We start from the raw sequence: 15,592 nt of genomic DNA, 5'->3' as shown, positions 1-15,592 counted from the left end.
ATATGATTTTTTAAAGGGCTTAAAATCATTAAATTCTCAATAGTATTAGTTTTTTTTTATTCTAAAATTTCAACTTATTTGTAAAAACTCTAATGGTATTATAAAGTTCTTACTTTACTTCAATTTTACGAGTTCGAACATTAACTTAGTGACAAAACTACCTGACGAGAACATGGGCCAACCATGTGCTATCAATTTTTATTGGGTTAAAATCATAAAACCCCACTTCTTTCAAATTTTGATCATAAAATCCCAACCTGTTTTAAAAAATCCCTATACTTATAAAAAGTTATCACACTGCCCCCAATATCCGTGCCTGACCCATTAACCGAGTTATGAAATGACAAATTTAACCTCACAATTTAATGTTAAATTAAAAACTAATAATTATTTCTTAAAATTATAAAAATACCCTTTAATCTTCTTCTTCACCTCCTCTCTCTCTCAAACTCTACCCCTCTCTCTATCAAACAAAATTTTTGTAATTTTAGGTATTTTTGTATTTTTCAAAAAAAAAAAAAATAGTTTTTAATTTAACATTAAATAGTAAGGTTAATTATGTCATTTCATAGCCTGATTAACGGGTCGGATACATATACTAGGGCAATGTGATCACTTTTTATAAGTGTACGGGTTTTTTTGAAATAGATTGAGATTTTATGATCAAAATTTGAAAGTAATAAGGGTTTTATGATTTTAACCCAAATATTTGTTTTATAGAAGAGGATAATGTTATAATTTGTAAAATATGAATTTTTATTTTTTAAAAAATAAAATGGTATATCATAAAGGAAATTTAGTAATTTAATAAGTGCTTAACAGTTCATTAACAAAATTGGGGCAAGAATTTTTACAAACAAGTCAAATTTTTATGATAAAAAAATAATAGTAATGGAGTTTTATGATTTAAGTCCTTTTTTAAAACTTCAAATACCAACGGGTTATTGGTCTAGCGGTATTAGCCTCTTACTTTTCAAATGGAGATCAGGGTTTAAGTCTCAAAGAGGGACATGTGTATATGAGTACCAACTAGGAAAATAAATAAATAAATAAAATAAAAAAACTTCAAATATTCTGTTAAAAAAGTTGCATTGAGGATACACACACAGTTCAAAGCGTCATTGGCCAACATTTTCTCTTAGTCTATACACACAGTTCGATGAATAATTGAGGATATTTAGGGTTTATTTATTTATTATTAGATGATATTTTTTTTGAGAAATATTATTAAGGTATAAAAGTCAATAGTTTTTTATTAACCACTGAATTTAGACAATTGTTTACATGAAAAATCAAACACATCTGTTAAAAACTATTTCAATTTAATTATCAATAATGAGAGTTCATGACTCAACCACTCGGCATCACTATAAATCTCACTTGATGTGGCCTAAATCTAATTTTAAAATATATATATATATAAATCAAACACATCTTTAAAAAACTATTTCAATTTAATTATCAATAATGAGAGTTCATGACTCAACCACTCGGCATCACTATAAATCTCACTTGATGTGGCCTAAATCTAATTTATATATATATATATATATATATATATATATATATATATATAGTTAGAAGAATTGATAGGCATTCCACATCAAAATATGTTATTGGGACTTGGTAATTCACAAAATAGAGACCTCAATTACATTTTAATGAGCTTGAAGTTGAAGATGTTAATGAAAATATCATTCCTGGATTGCAATTCCTAACACCTCTTGACTCGTCTAGGATTAAATTAATTATTTGATACTGAAGAGGCAAATTGATCCAAGCCCAAATGTAAGCCCAACTTCGTAATCCGATCCAGGAAGAAGATTGGGCCAAGAAGAAAGCCATCCAGATTGTCAGAGACCAAGCAAATTAGGCCCAAGCCAAGAGAGCCCATAAAGCCTAAGACATAGAGGTCAAGAAAGAGGATTAGCGTAGAAGAGAGAGACAGAGAGGGTGTGAAGCAACTTTTTGTACCTACAGATACATCAACAAGGCTGATCTAGCAAAGCCCAATCATCTAGGCAACATCTAAAGTCTAAGTGAGGTAGGGAAAAAAAAAAAAAAAGAAGTATAAGTGAGGGTGGTATTAAATCCAGCAATCGAGTCCTAACTAAAAATTGATAATATGGGATTAATATGCTTTCACCTTTCCATGCCATCATGTATGCAGAATGGCGGTGGTATTAACTAGAGCAATCGAGTCTTGCCTAAAATTTTTAGGAGTGTATGTATTTGTTTTAACGATGATAAGTGAGAGACCAAAATAGCTGGGATAATATGAGGAATATAGAAGAGTGGATTGAGGAAGAGAAAACCAGTCCAATCTGAGTGCCTGGTCTAAGCCTCAAAATTCTCTTTACTACCTCTTTTATAGTCCTTAGGTCATTCAGGTGGTATTTGTTGGGCCTCTGGATCAGATAAGTCAAGGCCCATGTCCTTTTATGGATCATGTTGCCCTAATCCTTGTCATTTCGGTTCTGCTACCAAGTGTACACATTTCCTTGAATGACCTAAAATGGGGCTAGCTATAAAGGTGATTGTATTTAGTCGAGCCTGTCTTTTGCTCTTATCCTCAAATTGGGTCTTGTCTTAGCAAGACATACCTAATTTTTCATCCTCCATTGCAAAGTCCCTTCTGCATTCTCCCTGGCCTCAACGAGTCCTATCATTACTCTCCGCTGTTCATTTTACTTAGGAGAATGTGGTTTGGTCAGATCGGGGTTCAAGGCCCGCTGATTGACAATTTGTGGCTCGGTCGGATTAAGGTTCAAGGTTCATCGATCGACAGTTTGTAACTTGGTCGGATCGAGATTCTAAGCCCATCGATCAACAATTTGTAACTTGGTTAGATCGAGATTCAAGGCCTATCGATCGACAATTTATAACTTGGTCGAATCGAAATTTAAGACCCATCGATCAACAGTTGCTTTTGCTAAAATAGGTTCCTGACATCGACCAGGTGTTGGTCATTTTATCTTCTTGCTCGAAGTTGTTACTGATATAGAGTCAGCTTGATTTGACTCTCGGTGACGTGGCCTTATCTACATCCATAGAGTGTGGGATAGATATTTTAAATAATGATATTAAATGAGATTTGGAGATAGGTTTTACCAAGCCAATCTACCCAAGTAACCCGAAATACAAAATAACAATAATAACAATAAATTATAAATTATAATTTTTTTTTTTTGTTATGTTTTGAATCCTTGGACAACTCGAACACGGGTTCTTCTACATTGGCTATTTAATTATTTGGTGCCCATACATCATCTTCTTCATGAGAACAAGTTGGATTTATCATTTATTGTAGGTGTGGACAGATCATCCACTGTCTTAGGTGACAGGTTGACCTGTTCAAGTGCCCGCGTTTGCAACTCCATTGGGTAGTCCCTAACACACCCAATACGCGGACCAACGCCACTGGTCCACTTGCAATATAAGCGCTTGGGCAAGTCAAACACTGGTTCTTCTACATTGGCTGATTTGGTGCCCATACCATCTTCTTCTTCATGAGAAGTTGTGTCAAATTTATCATTCATGGACCCATTGATATTGGCGGCATATATATCTGTTGATATTTTAGCTGTGGACAGATCATCCACTGTCTCTGTCTTGGACTCCTCATCAATAACTTTAAATGAGGTGCTATCATCATCTACTGCACTTCTCTGCAGTAAAATGGCGAATATCAGCTATGTTAATTCGTCGCAAGTTAGTAAATCCCAAAGATTAACCATGTAAATTAATGTTCATACATACAAATGCATAAATATAATGGTAAAATGGTTAATTACCTTAACGTTAGTCAAGTCTACATGATATTCCTCGAGGAAGCTAACGAATTCCTTGAAATTGTCTTCAGTTTGGTGATAGTAATCGCAATATGGCAATATTGCCTGAGGTAAAAAATATCAAAGAATAAGCTCAAACAGAAACAGCACTATATACACACACACACACGTGTATGCATTTATGTTCGATTTGTACCTCCAGAATCCCGTCATAGGCAACCAATCTACCAGCCGCTGTTGTAGCCCCTCCGGATAGAAAACTGGTGTGCTGAAAAACACCTTCCTTTTTCTGTCCCACATACAAAGTCCTCGATGTGCTGAGGACAAAAATCCACTTAGAACCTTCAATTGTATTTAGGAGAATCCCATTTAGCTTGTATATTAGCTTTCCGTTGTCCACAATCACTTCATATGCTTCCCTTTCTTTCTGTGACATCAAAACACAGAATGTTTGAGATTCATAGAATTGTTTATGCTCGCTTCTATTGCAAAGATCCTCTTATTAGTGTACTTATATACGTGTTCACACACACAATTCTATAATTCACATTTTTTTGAGCTGCTATAATTACAACTATAATTGTAATTGCACACAGTAAAAGGGATAGGACTTACAGGTCCAAGATATCTGATGCATTGACGTTCTAGATCAATTCTTAGGCAACTTTGAAGATTTAGTTCATTACCATCCCCGACATCCAACCTTCATTTCAAGAACAGAAATCGAAAAGGTTAACAACATTGTGTAATTATAAATATATATATATATATATACACACACACAATTGTACCAGAGGAAAAAGATGGTATCAACATAGCATGCTTACCAATAAAAGAATGATTGAGTGCTCGTGCTATTGGACCATGCATCATAGTAAATACGTAAATTGGGTCCATATCGGTGATGTGGATCAATCTATAACACAAACGAGGAATAATGAACTATGTTAGTCTATTATAGCTCCAATTCCAACAATTAGAAATTCTATCAAAAATGCATGGAAATATATGACCTTGCATTTAAATAAATAAGTAAAATTTATGAATTCTTATTCATCGAAACAAATATATATACGAATTCTTGTCATGATCCAACATTCTCCAAGGCTCAATTGTTTCCCCAAAGACACATCAACAAGAGCAAACAAGCTTACACTTGTATGAAATTATCCCCAATTTCCATTGAAATAACCGGTCTACTCTTGGTCCAAAATTATCTCTATTTGGATGGAAATGCACAGATGTGCATCAATGGAGTCAATTAATATTTGAACTAGTTATATATTATCAAGCATGTTTTATAAGTATGTGATCTTACGGCTTCAAGCCAATATTGTGGAGCTAGTTTTTGAGCATTCTCATCCTTGGATAAACCCTTCCCAATCTGCAAAAGGCAATAGGATAATATTATTATTTAATTGTACCCCAAATAAAACTGTGGTAATTTGTAAGGTACCTATAACAGACCTTGGTTACCCTCGTCCTCACACGTTCCCACCGTGAGACAGCAGTTTCTGGCTTCTCAATGTTGAAGAATGACACCGAACTCTGTTTTAGAGCTGCAAAATCTAAGGCCTTCCACCTAAAATATTTAGATAAAAGAAAGAGGAACCATATAAATCAATAACTAAAACAGTTTTCAAGAAAATGGTAAATAAAAGCAGAAGTAATGAATTATAGATTATGTCAATACAAACCATAGCTCTTCAACCACAACTGCACAATCTGCAAGGTTCCTTCTAGTCCTGTAACTCTTGTAGACTTTCTGAAGCTGAGTTGCAGCAGCATCAAGCTCATTAACTGGTGTCGGAGAAAACATTATGACAGGTTCAGGAAGTGAAATCGGAGGCTTTGAATTATGGACTGGGATATGATCTTTGTCCTTTAAAGACATCAAATTCATAAACTCTTTGTCAATAACCAAATTATTGAGTTTAAAATGAAGAACAATTCTATGAGTTTAGAGGTAATAAAATAGGGTTGTCAAAAGAGCATACACAAAACATGTCTTACAACTAAAAGTTGGTCAATATAGTTCTGATAATGATAAGTAAATGTCCCTCCAAGAATTGATTGAAGAATCAAAGAGAAACAAACCCTATTGTTCAATCACACACAGTGAAACAAAATTAGGAAAAGAGAGTTAAATAATTGAATAAATGGGTGATACCCCCAATCATTTTCTAGGGCAATATGATTCATTAAGCAAGTCAATTCCTAACAACAACAGCTTAAAACTCATTTTACACTCAAAATCAAATATCAGCTAAAACATCCAAACCAGAATTATAACTACAACCCACCAAGAACAAAGAACTAATTAGTAACATACAACATCATAGAACATTAAACCATATACCCATTAAAGATCAAATAACTATTATCAACAAAAAATTATGTGAATAAAAATCCTTTACCCTGAAATTCATGACCAGTTCTTCAGAAGCAGTTGAAACTATAGGCCTTGGGCTAGGGAGTCCCATATATGCAAATCTAGGCGAAACCCGGATCTTCGGACTTGGTCGTGGCGAGGGAATCGGAAGGAAATACTTTGAGTGACCAGGTGTGAGCTTAGGTGAGAGGTTCACCTGTTCAAGTGCCTGCGTTTGCAACTCCATTGGGTAGTCCCTAACGCATCCAATACGCGGACCAACGCCACTGGTCCACTTGCAAGATAAGCGCTTGGACAAGTCAAACACTGGTTCTTCTACATTGGCTGATTTGGTGCCCATACCATCTTCTTCGTGAGAAATTGTGTCAAATTTATCATTCATGAACCCATTGATATTGGCAGCATCTATATCTGTTGATATTTTAGCTGTGGACGGATCATCCACTGTCTCTGTCTTAGACTCCTCATCAATAACTTTAAATGAGGTGCTATCATCATCTATTGCACATCTCTGCAGTAAAATGGTGAATATCAGTTATGTTAATTCGTCGCAAGTTAGTAATCTAATCTCAAAGATTGACCATGTAAATGGTGAATAAGAGGCTTTGAATAATCTTTAGTATATCAATGATTTTCTTTTTGGAAAGTATGTGACATATCAATGTTAACATATATAAATGCAAATATATATCCAATCCACAAACATAAGCTTATGGCTAAAAGGTAGAATAATTTACCTTAACATTAGTTAAGTCTACTTGGTATTCCTCAAGAAAGCTAATGAATTCCTTGAAATTGTCTTCTTCAGTTTGGTTATAGTGATTGCAATATGGCCATATTGCCTGAGGTAAATATCAAAGAATACGCTCAAACAAAAACAGCACTATATATATATACACACACGTGTATGCATTTATGTGCGATTTGTACCTCAAGAATCCCGTCATGGGCAACCAATCTACCAGCTGCAGTTGTAGCCCCTCCGGATAGAAAACTAGAGTGTTGAAAAACACCTTTCTTTTTCTGTCCCACATACAAAGTCCTCGATGTGCTGATGACAAAAATCCACTTAGAACCCTCTATTGTATTTAGGAGAATCCCATTTTGCTTGTATGTTAGCTTTCCGCTGTCCACAATCACTTCATATGCTTCCCTTTCTATCTGTGACATCAAAACACAGAATGCTTGAGATTCATAGAATTGTTTATGCTCGCTTCTATTGCAGACGTACACGTGTATTCACACACACAACTATAATCCACGTTTTTCGAGCTGCTATAATTACAACTATAATTGTAATTGCAGAGTAAAAGGGATAGGACTTACAGGTCCAAGATATTTGATGCATTGTCGTTGTAGAAAAATTCTTTGGCAACTCTCAAGATTTAGTTCTTTACCATCCCCGACATCCAACCTTCATTTCAAGAACAGAAAACGAAAAGGTTAACAACATTGTGTAATTGTATATATATATAGATATATGGATATAGTGCAAAAAGGTATCTGTGTGGTATAAAACTCCCATATACTATCAATTGGTCATTGTGCGGTAGAAAATGACGATAACCCTCACTTCAATTGAATAAATTAATAATTATAAATAAAGTCAATGTAAAATGACTCTTTTATCCAATTTGTGTAAAATTGTGTTTATTTGGGAGAAGAATAAAATAAACCTCCATTTATATAAAATTGGGATAAGCTAAACCAAATAAACCTAAAACTGAATATAATAAAAACCGAAACCAAACATTCCCCACCATGGCCGCTGCCTCCAGCCACCTCCTCCCACTGTCCACAATCATCTCTCTCCTCTCTAAACCTATCAACAATAGGGTTCCGATGGGTTTAGACAGGAGGTGGCCAAGAATCCAAGCCCGTCTCATACTCAGCCCATCCAAAACCCTGTTCCTACCAACGCGTCAGTGACCTAATGGTACCAGACTCCTACTTTCTAGAAGGAGATCAGGGGTTCAATTCTCGGTGGAAGCATGTGTGTGTGAGTACCAACTAAGCCACAACAAAAAAAAAAAAAAAAAAAAAAAAAAAAACCTATTCCTTAGACAAGGAATTCCTATTACCTTATCTTTCTCACACACACAACCCTAGCCGCAAAATTGGAATCGCAAATGGGTATCTACTCGTCGTCCTCCAGGTTAGGCAAATCGTCGGCTTAAAACCAGTCTCTGATTGTAATCGACTGTCAGCACAAAAGTAAAGAATTGCAGAGGAGGATTTCACACCCACAAGAACTAATCATTTGTAAGTTTTTATACATCAACTGCCAACAGAAAGCAAACTTTTGGGCTTCGGCAAGGTCGTCGATTGCCAAAAAGTTGTATTATCTGTAAATTTATGCACTCATATATATATATATATATGGAGGATGTGTCCTATATGTTTGTTTTGCTGTAATTTTTAACGGGCTTCGAGCTCGGCTCGAATAGCTCGTGAACTACTTTAAGCCGAGCTCGAACACTATACTGTGAGCTCGGCACCTCGACTCCGAGGCCAGCTCAAACACAATTCTCTAATAGCCGAGCCCCAATAGCGTTTTGGCTTGGCTCATTCAGATGTATCATCATCCTATTTTGTTTGTTTATTTTTTTAAATCAGTATCCTTAGGACCTCTTCACTCTCCGACTGTGATCGAGAAACCCAACAACTGCTTTTTACAGTAATACGTTGCTTTTTACGGTGCAATTTATTGCAAGAAGTTACCCAGCAACAACTTTTTACTGCTTAAATTGCAAAATAAAAATAAAAAAAAAAAAGAAAAAAATAATGGGTCACAAGTGTAATTGAACATAAGTAATAAATGGGAGGGCTCTGTAGTTAAAGTCAAAATCTAAGAAACAAGGGTTTTGGGTGAGGGGCAAAATGTGAATCAAAAGGGTAAAATAGGGTTTTCATTTTTAATTTTTGTCAAAAAGTGGTCAAAAAGGCTTATTTGCACCTTTTTTGAAATTTATGGACTAACAAACTCATTTTCAAAAAGTATGAATTAGTTCTGCACAAACCCTATATATCAGGGGTTTTTTTGCACTTAACCCTATATATACACAATTATATCAGAGGAAAAAGATGGTATCAACATAGCATGCTTACCAATAAAAGAAAGGTTGAGTGCTCGTGCTATTGGACCATGCATCATAGTAAAAATTTAAATTGGGTCCATATCGGTGACGCGGATCAATCTATAACACAAACAAGGAATAATGAACTATGTTAGTCTATTATACCTCCAATTCCAACAATCAGAAATTCTATCAAAAAATGCATGGAAATATATGACCTTGCATTTAAATAAATAAGTAAATATATGAATTCTTGTCGTGAACCACCATTCTCTAAGGCTCAACTACTGTTTTCCCAATTACACATCAACAAGAGCAAACAAGCTTATGCTTATACGAAATTACCCCCAATTTCCATCGAAATAACTATATATCTATTTGGATGGAAATGCACAGATGTGCATCAATGTACTCATGATGGTCAAAGTTCCGAGTTACTGCATCAGATTGATTCTCAGCCTAATTGACACAATTAATATTTGAACTAGTTATATATTATCAGGTAAGTTTTATAAGTATGTGATCTTACAGCTTCAAGCCAATATTCTGGAGCTAGGTTTTGAGCATTCTCATCCTTGGATAAACCCTTCCCAATCTGCAAAAGGCAATAGGATAATATTATTATTTAATAATACTCCAAAAAAAAATGTGGTAATTTGTAAGGTACCTATAACAGACCTTGGCAACCCTCGTCCTCACACGTTTCCACCGCGAGATAGCAGTTTCTGGCTTCTCAATGTTGAAAAATGACACCGAGCCCTGTCTTAGAGCTGCAAAATCTAAGGCCTTCCACCTAAAATATTTAGATAAAAGAAAGAGGAACATATAAATCAATAACTAGAAACAATTTTCACGCAAATGGTAAATAAAAACAGAAGTAATGAATTATAGATTATGTCAATACAAACCATAGCTCTTCAACCACAACTGCACAATCTGCAAGGTTCCTTCTAGTCCTGTAACCCTTGTAGACTTTCTGAAGCTTAGATGCAGCAGCATCAAGCTCGTTAACGGGTGTTGGAGACAACATTATGACAGGTTCAGGAAGTGGAATCGGGGGCTTTGAATTATGAACTGGGATATGATCTTTGTCCTTTATAGACATCAAATTCATATACTCTTTGTCAATAACCAAATTGCTGAGATTCAAATGAATAACAATTTCTATGAGTTTAGAGGTAATAAAATAGGGTTGTCAAAAGAGCAAACACAAAACATGTCTTACAACTAAAAGTTGGTCAATATAGTTCTGATAAAGATAAGTGTTCCTCCAAGAATTGATTGAAGAATCAAAGAGAAACAAACCCTATTGTTCAATCACACACAGTGAAATCATTTTCTTGGGCAATATGATTCATTAAAGCAAGTCAATTCCTAACAACAACAGCTTAAAACTCATTTTACACTCAAAATCAAACATCAGCTAAAACATCCAAACCAGAAACAAAACCAGAATTATAACTAGCTGCAACCCACCAAGAGCAAAGAACTAAGAAGCAACATACGCCATCATAGAACATTAAACCATATACCCATTAAAGATCAAATAACTATTATCAACAAAAATCCTTTACCCTGAAATTTATGACCAGTTCTTCAGAAGCTCTCTCTATCAAGCTCTCTCCCTCTAAAACAAGGCACAATTTAGTATCCAATAACTCGTGTATGGTGCAGGCAAAATTAATCAGCCCATGACTATGTACATATATATATATATGAAATTACATATAGGAGAACTTGGGGGCTGCATTTTAAGGTCACGAGAAGTCAAAAGTGTTTGAATTTTTAAATAAGTTGTGATTTAGAATTTGACTCTCACAATAATTCCACGTACATCCATATGAAGGTTAGTTTGAACATCAACTTTAAATACACCTTTTTTTTTGTTTTTTTGTTTTTTTTTTTAAAATGTCTGCATCAATATTTTTAAAGAATTCATCAATTTGAAAATTTAAGACTTTGCCTTCATGTGACCGTAAATGGAGCCCTTAAGTTCACGTATCTGTAATTTTCCATATATATATAAATGAAACAACCATGACTATATATAAATTAAGCAACTATGACTATATATAACCATCACTAAATATATAAATCATACAAACGTGACTATATATATTAAACAACCATGATGGTTGGTATATTAGTATTAGTCATGGTTTGAAAAATCAAAGTAGTCTGCCAAAACCTTAATGCAAAACAAAATTAAACAACCATATAAAAAAGAAAGTTGGGTCTACTGGACCTTCGGTGAAGTTCAACAGAAGGATTGAAGAAGCACCAAATTCAACCTCGTGCCAATTAGTGACTTTGTTCATATATCTTCCTTGTTATTTCTTTTTGTCCTTTTACGCCCAAACAAGTTCTTTTCTACCAAGACTACCATGTATAAACAATCAAATATTGTTTGACAATAGTAGTGTTTTGTAAATGTGTGGAGGGAAAAATTCCCTACCAATAAGAGCCTATCATTTCAGCAAATGAATTACAAATTTTTTGACTTATCATAGTTGACAAATTTTTACACCTACAAGATGCAATGGTAAAAGTTCGGTACAAGTTGTGATGTTTTGCAAGTTTAGAAACAGCCGTCATGATTTACCTGTTATCTCCCTGGAGCATCCATGGATGTTAAATTAGTACTATTGGGTGATTTAAAGTTACACCCCCATCTAAAACCTTAATATTTTAAAGTCGTTATTAATATTAAGTTAATTACATCTCCATCTCTACTAATATAAATACTGTAGGCATGTGAAGCCTACGGCACAAACTCTCAAGGAAAATTTTGTTAAGAGTGAGGAAAGAAAAAAAAAAAAAAAAATTTGTTTTTTTTTAAACCATTGAGTTTGAGTGTGAATTTTATACTTTTAGTTAGTTAGTTATTTTTATTATTATTATTTTTTATCTTTTAGTTTTACTTGATAGGACAGAGATGAATACAAAAGTTTCTAAAGAGAAGTGCAATCTTCAATAACACACAAATTTGATATATGGATTTAGTTGAATCTTGGAGATGTTGTTGCCATTTATTTTCCGTTTGCATGTGGGAGGTTTCAATAATTTTCTGTTTGCACGTTGCACTGTTTCCGGTCAAAAGTCTCTCATGCCAGGTACATTTGGCCGTTTTCAGTAAAAAAAAAAAAAAAAAACTCTCATGTCGAGTAAAAAACGAACACTTCGGAATCAATTCAAAAAATTTGTCAGCATGCCCGTTTGGCCCTTGGTGGTCTATACAGGCCATAAATGTTTCGACAATTAGTTCTACATAAAAAAATAATAATAAATAAATTAATTAAAATTAAAAAAAAAAGAAGATAAATCTCTTTTACCAAACACCGGAAGGAGTCACAGATTCTTTCTACCCTCCCTTTTTCATTCACTTTTCTATCCTTTGTACCAAACAAAGCACTACTCTTGATATAAGTAAGCTACAACTCATTCAAAAAAAAAAAAAGCTACAACATTTTTTTTGGTCATTCAAAGGCTCAAAGGCCTAAAGTCAAGAAGGCAATACAGAGGCATAAAGCCAAGCCAGAAAAGGCATACAAATCTTGAAGCAAAGCAAATAAATAAAGAACAGGCTCTAGATTTGTGGAGGAAACAGAGCCCAACACTCTGCAAATGCAACCACCATGGGAGAAAATAGCAAACTGGAGAGACCGAAAGGTCTGGCCATCAGCACAGCAACCACTCCAAAGGTACAACCACAAGGCGCTCCGACACACAAACATGAGGCGTTTACACATATAACAATCCTTCCTAAACGCTTCCTAATTGTTCCCCTACATTCTCTCTTTAAGTTGGTCTTTACAACAAAGGAAGTGGGAGTGGCTTACAGGGACGGACCTACCCCCTAGTTTTTTTTTTTTTTTTTAGTAATATACCCTTAGTATTTTGCTTTTTTCAGTTATATTACTATAAACACTAAAATTTTAGTGGGCTTTGGTTTTGACAAATGGACCCATGAAATATGGGCTTAATGTTTAATTAAGTTATTTAATTGGCCCAAGCTTGGTCCACTTAAATTATTCAATTAGCCCAGCCCAGATAATTAAATAAAAAGATCTTATTCCTAATAAAATATATTTGGAATTATTATATTTAAGGATAATTATCATAATATAACCGGCCCGGCCCAATTATGATTTTATCCTTCTCAGAAGATGACACGTGTCATCATCCTATTAATCCAAGAAGCCTATAAATAGAGGCCTGAAGGAAGAAGGAAGACACACAAATTCAGAATTCAGAAGTCCAAAAATCCACAGACTCAGAAATCCAGAAACTCATAAGTCAAAGACACAAATTCAGAATCCAAACCCAAAAGCGAAGAACATCAAGCACATCAAATCGTGCTGTTCTTCATCTAAATTCCACGATTATTCAAGATCAAGCTCATGCAGCCCTTGGATCCAACCAACCAAAAAGGAGATCGAATCAAAGGACCTTTCTTTTTGTAAAGAATATTACAAAGGATTTTACTCCATCATTATCAATTAATAAAATATTATATTTACCCCTATTTTGTTTCGCATTAGCAGACTAAAAAATTTGTGTGTACAAATTTCTGGCACGCCCGGTGGGACATCCTTTGTCTCTTATCTCTTTCTTCTACCATCAAGTTTCTTCTCTATTAGGTTCTATGACTCCCCCTAAGACTTAGACAGACAAGAAAGCCCAAAAGAACATTACTACTGCAAAGGTTGACGCCAAAGCCACCATAAAAAGTGGCACGAAGGCCAAATCAAGTGATGGAAGTACCTTGGTGAGCCCTGTGACATGTAACAAGTCCCATGCAATCGAGTCATCCAAACATAAACAAGACTTGGTGAAAACCAATCCTGCAAAGCCGGCAAACGTGAAAACTCAACATGTCAAGAACCCTGACGTTGTTCCAGAGGAGATTCCGCCACCAGATTTACCTCATTCCGTCTATGATGCTCACTCTAGTGTCGGTTCAGCCCCAGAGTTACCACGTCAGACTTCAGAGCAATCAATCACTTCAAGGAACGTTGACTCTCAAAGCCTAACATACTCAGATGTGGTCGCTGTTATGATGACTGGAGCTGCCACGGTAGAGGAACAACTGACAACTTTGTCTCGTGCCATTGAGAACCTCACAAAGACTGTTGAAGAGAAGGACTTGTAAATTACTACACTGATGAACAAATTGGAAGTTCAGACCTTCGGTGAATCACCAATATAATATGGGCATCCTACAGCTTCCACAGCACCGCCAACTAGGAATCGTGTATCTTTCACACCACTACCATCTAGGAATCCTATATTTTCTACAGCAATGCCAACAGAGAATCCTAATTCTACCGCATAAGGTACTCATATGGAGGACCCCAAACAGACGCCGGTGATAGAACAGGCAGCTAGTCAAACCAATCATACTTCTTCAGTCTCTTCATTATCTGTCCAACAATTGCAATATATGATAACGAATATAATCCGAGCTTAATACGGAGGCGTCTCTCAAAGTACTCTCATGTACTCAAAGCCCTATACAAAGAAAATCGACAGTATGAAAATGCATGTAGGATACCAACCTCCGAAGATTCAGCAATTTGAAGGAAAAAGGCAACCCCAAGCAACACATTGCCCATTTTATCAAGACTTGCAACAATGCCTGAACTGATGGGGACTTACTAGTTAAACAATTTGTTCGCTCCCTTAAAGGAAAAACGTTCGAGTGGTACACTGACCTAAAGTTAAAATCAATTGATAGTTGGGACCAAATGGAACGAGAATTCTTGACAGGTTTTATAGCACTCATTGTACTGTTGGTATGATAGAATTGACTAACACGAAACAATGGAAGGATGAGCCTGTAATTGACTACATTAATCAGTGGCGAGCACTCAGTCTTGACTACAAGGATCGATTGTCAGAAATCTCTACTGTAGAGATGTGTATGCAGGGAATGCATTGGGGCCTTTTCTACATTCTTCAAGGTATAAAACCTCGCACATTTGAAGAATTGGCTATACGTGCCTATGACATGGAAATCAGTGTGAAATCCCATGATGGCAAAGGTCCCGTGGCCATAGAACCACCCAAGGATAAGAAAAACTGGAAGAAGAGCAACAAGTCGTCAAAAAACACTGCTAAAGAATCCATAACTATCTCAAATACCCCAGTCAAGATATCTGTTAAAGAGAACAAGAAAGATGATAAAAAGTCTTGCCAGTTTCAAGAGGGGGAAAGACAGCGTCCTACACTAAAGGAACTAGAGAAGAAGGAATACCCATTTACCGATTCCGATGTTCCTGGCATATTAAAATGCTTACTCAAAAGTAAAATTATAGAACTCCCTGAAAGCA

The 15,592-nt window shown here is 35.3% G+C and overlaps 1 protein-coding gene across 1 annotated transcript; it reads right to left on the bottom strand.

Annotated features, from left to right (window-relative positions):
• Positions 1-3,104: 3,104 nt before the first annotated feature.
• Positions 3,105-10,388, bottom strand: LOC132303679 (uncharacterized). The gene is made up of 16 exons (XM_059801038.1): positions 10,169-10,388; positions 9,939-10,053; positions 9,790-9,855; positions 9,292-9,380; positions 7,510-7,597; positions 7,114-7,344; positions 6,921-7,025; positions 6,209-6,694; positions 5,489-5,673; positions 5,259-5,373; positions 5,110-5,175; positions 4,619-4,707; positions 4,407-4,494; positions 3,988-4,218; positions 3,795-3,896; positions 3,105-3,668 (listed from the first exon to the last, which is right to left on the bottom strand). The coding sequence occupies exons 1-16, from the start codon at positions 10,372-10,374 to the stop codon at positions 3,276-3,278; spliced, it is 2,655 nt and encodes an 884-aa protein (XP_059657021.1). The 5' UTR covers positions 10,375-10,388; the 3' UTR covers positions 3,105-3,275.
• Positions 10,389-15,592: the final 5,204 nt, after the last annotated feature.

Source organism: Cornus florida, unplaced genomic scaffold (assembly GCF_030987335.1).
Source record: "Cornus florida cultivar Cherokee Brave unplaced genomic scaffold, ASM3098733v1 CherokeeBrave_3.0.0_Hap2_Chr04, whole genome shotgun sequence".
Classification (NCBI taxonomy): Eukaryota; Viridiplantae; Streptophyta; class Magnoliopsida; order Cornales; family Cornaceae; genus Cornus; species Cornus florida.
The sequence above is the reverse complement of the archived record's forward strand: the minus strand, read 5'-3'. Positions and strand labels throughout refer to the sequence as shown.

Bases quoted from the DNA above. Each gene is read 5' to 3' on its own strand.
- LOC132303679 (XM_059801038.1), bottom strand. From the start codon at position 10,374: ATGAATTTGATGTCTATAAAGGACAAAGATCATATCCCAGTTCATAAT. The intron at 5,674-6,208 runs GTAAAGGATTTT...ATGTCTTTAAAG, and splicing joins AACTGGTCATGAATTTCAGG to GACAAAGATCATATCCCAGT. The intron at 4,708-5,109 runs GTAAGATCACAT...TTTGTGTTATAG, and splicing joins CACAATATTGGCTTGAAGCC to ATTGATCCACATCACCGATA.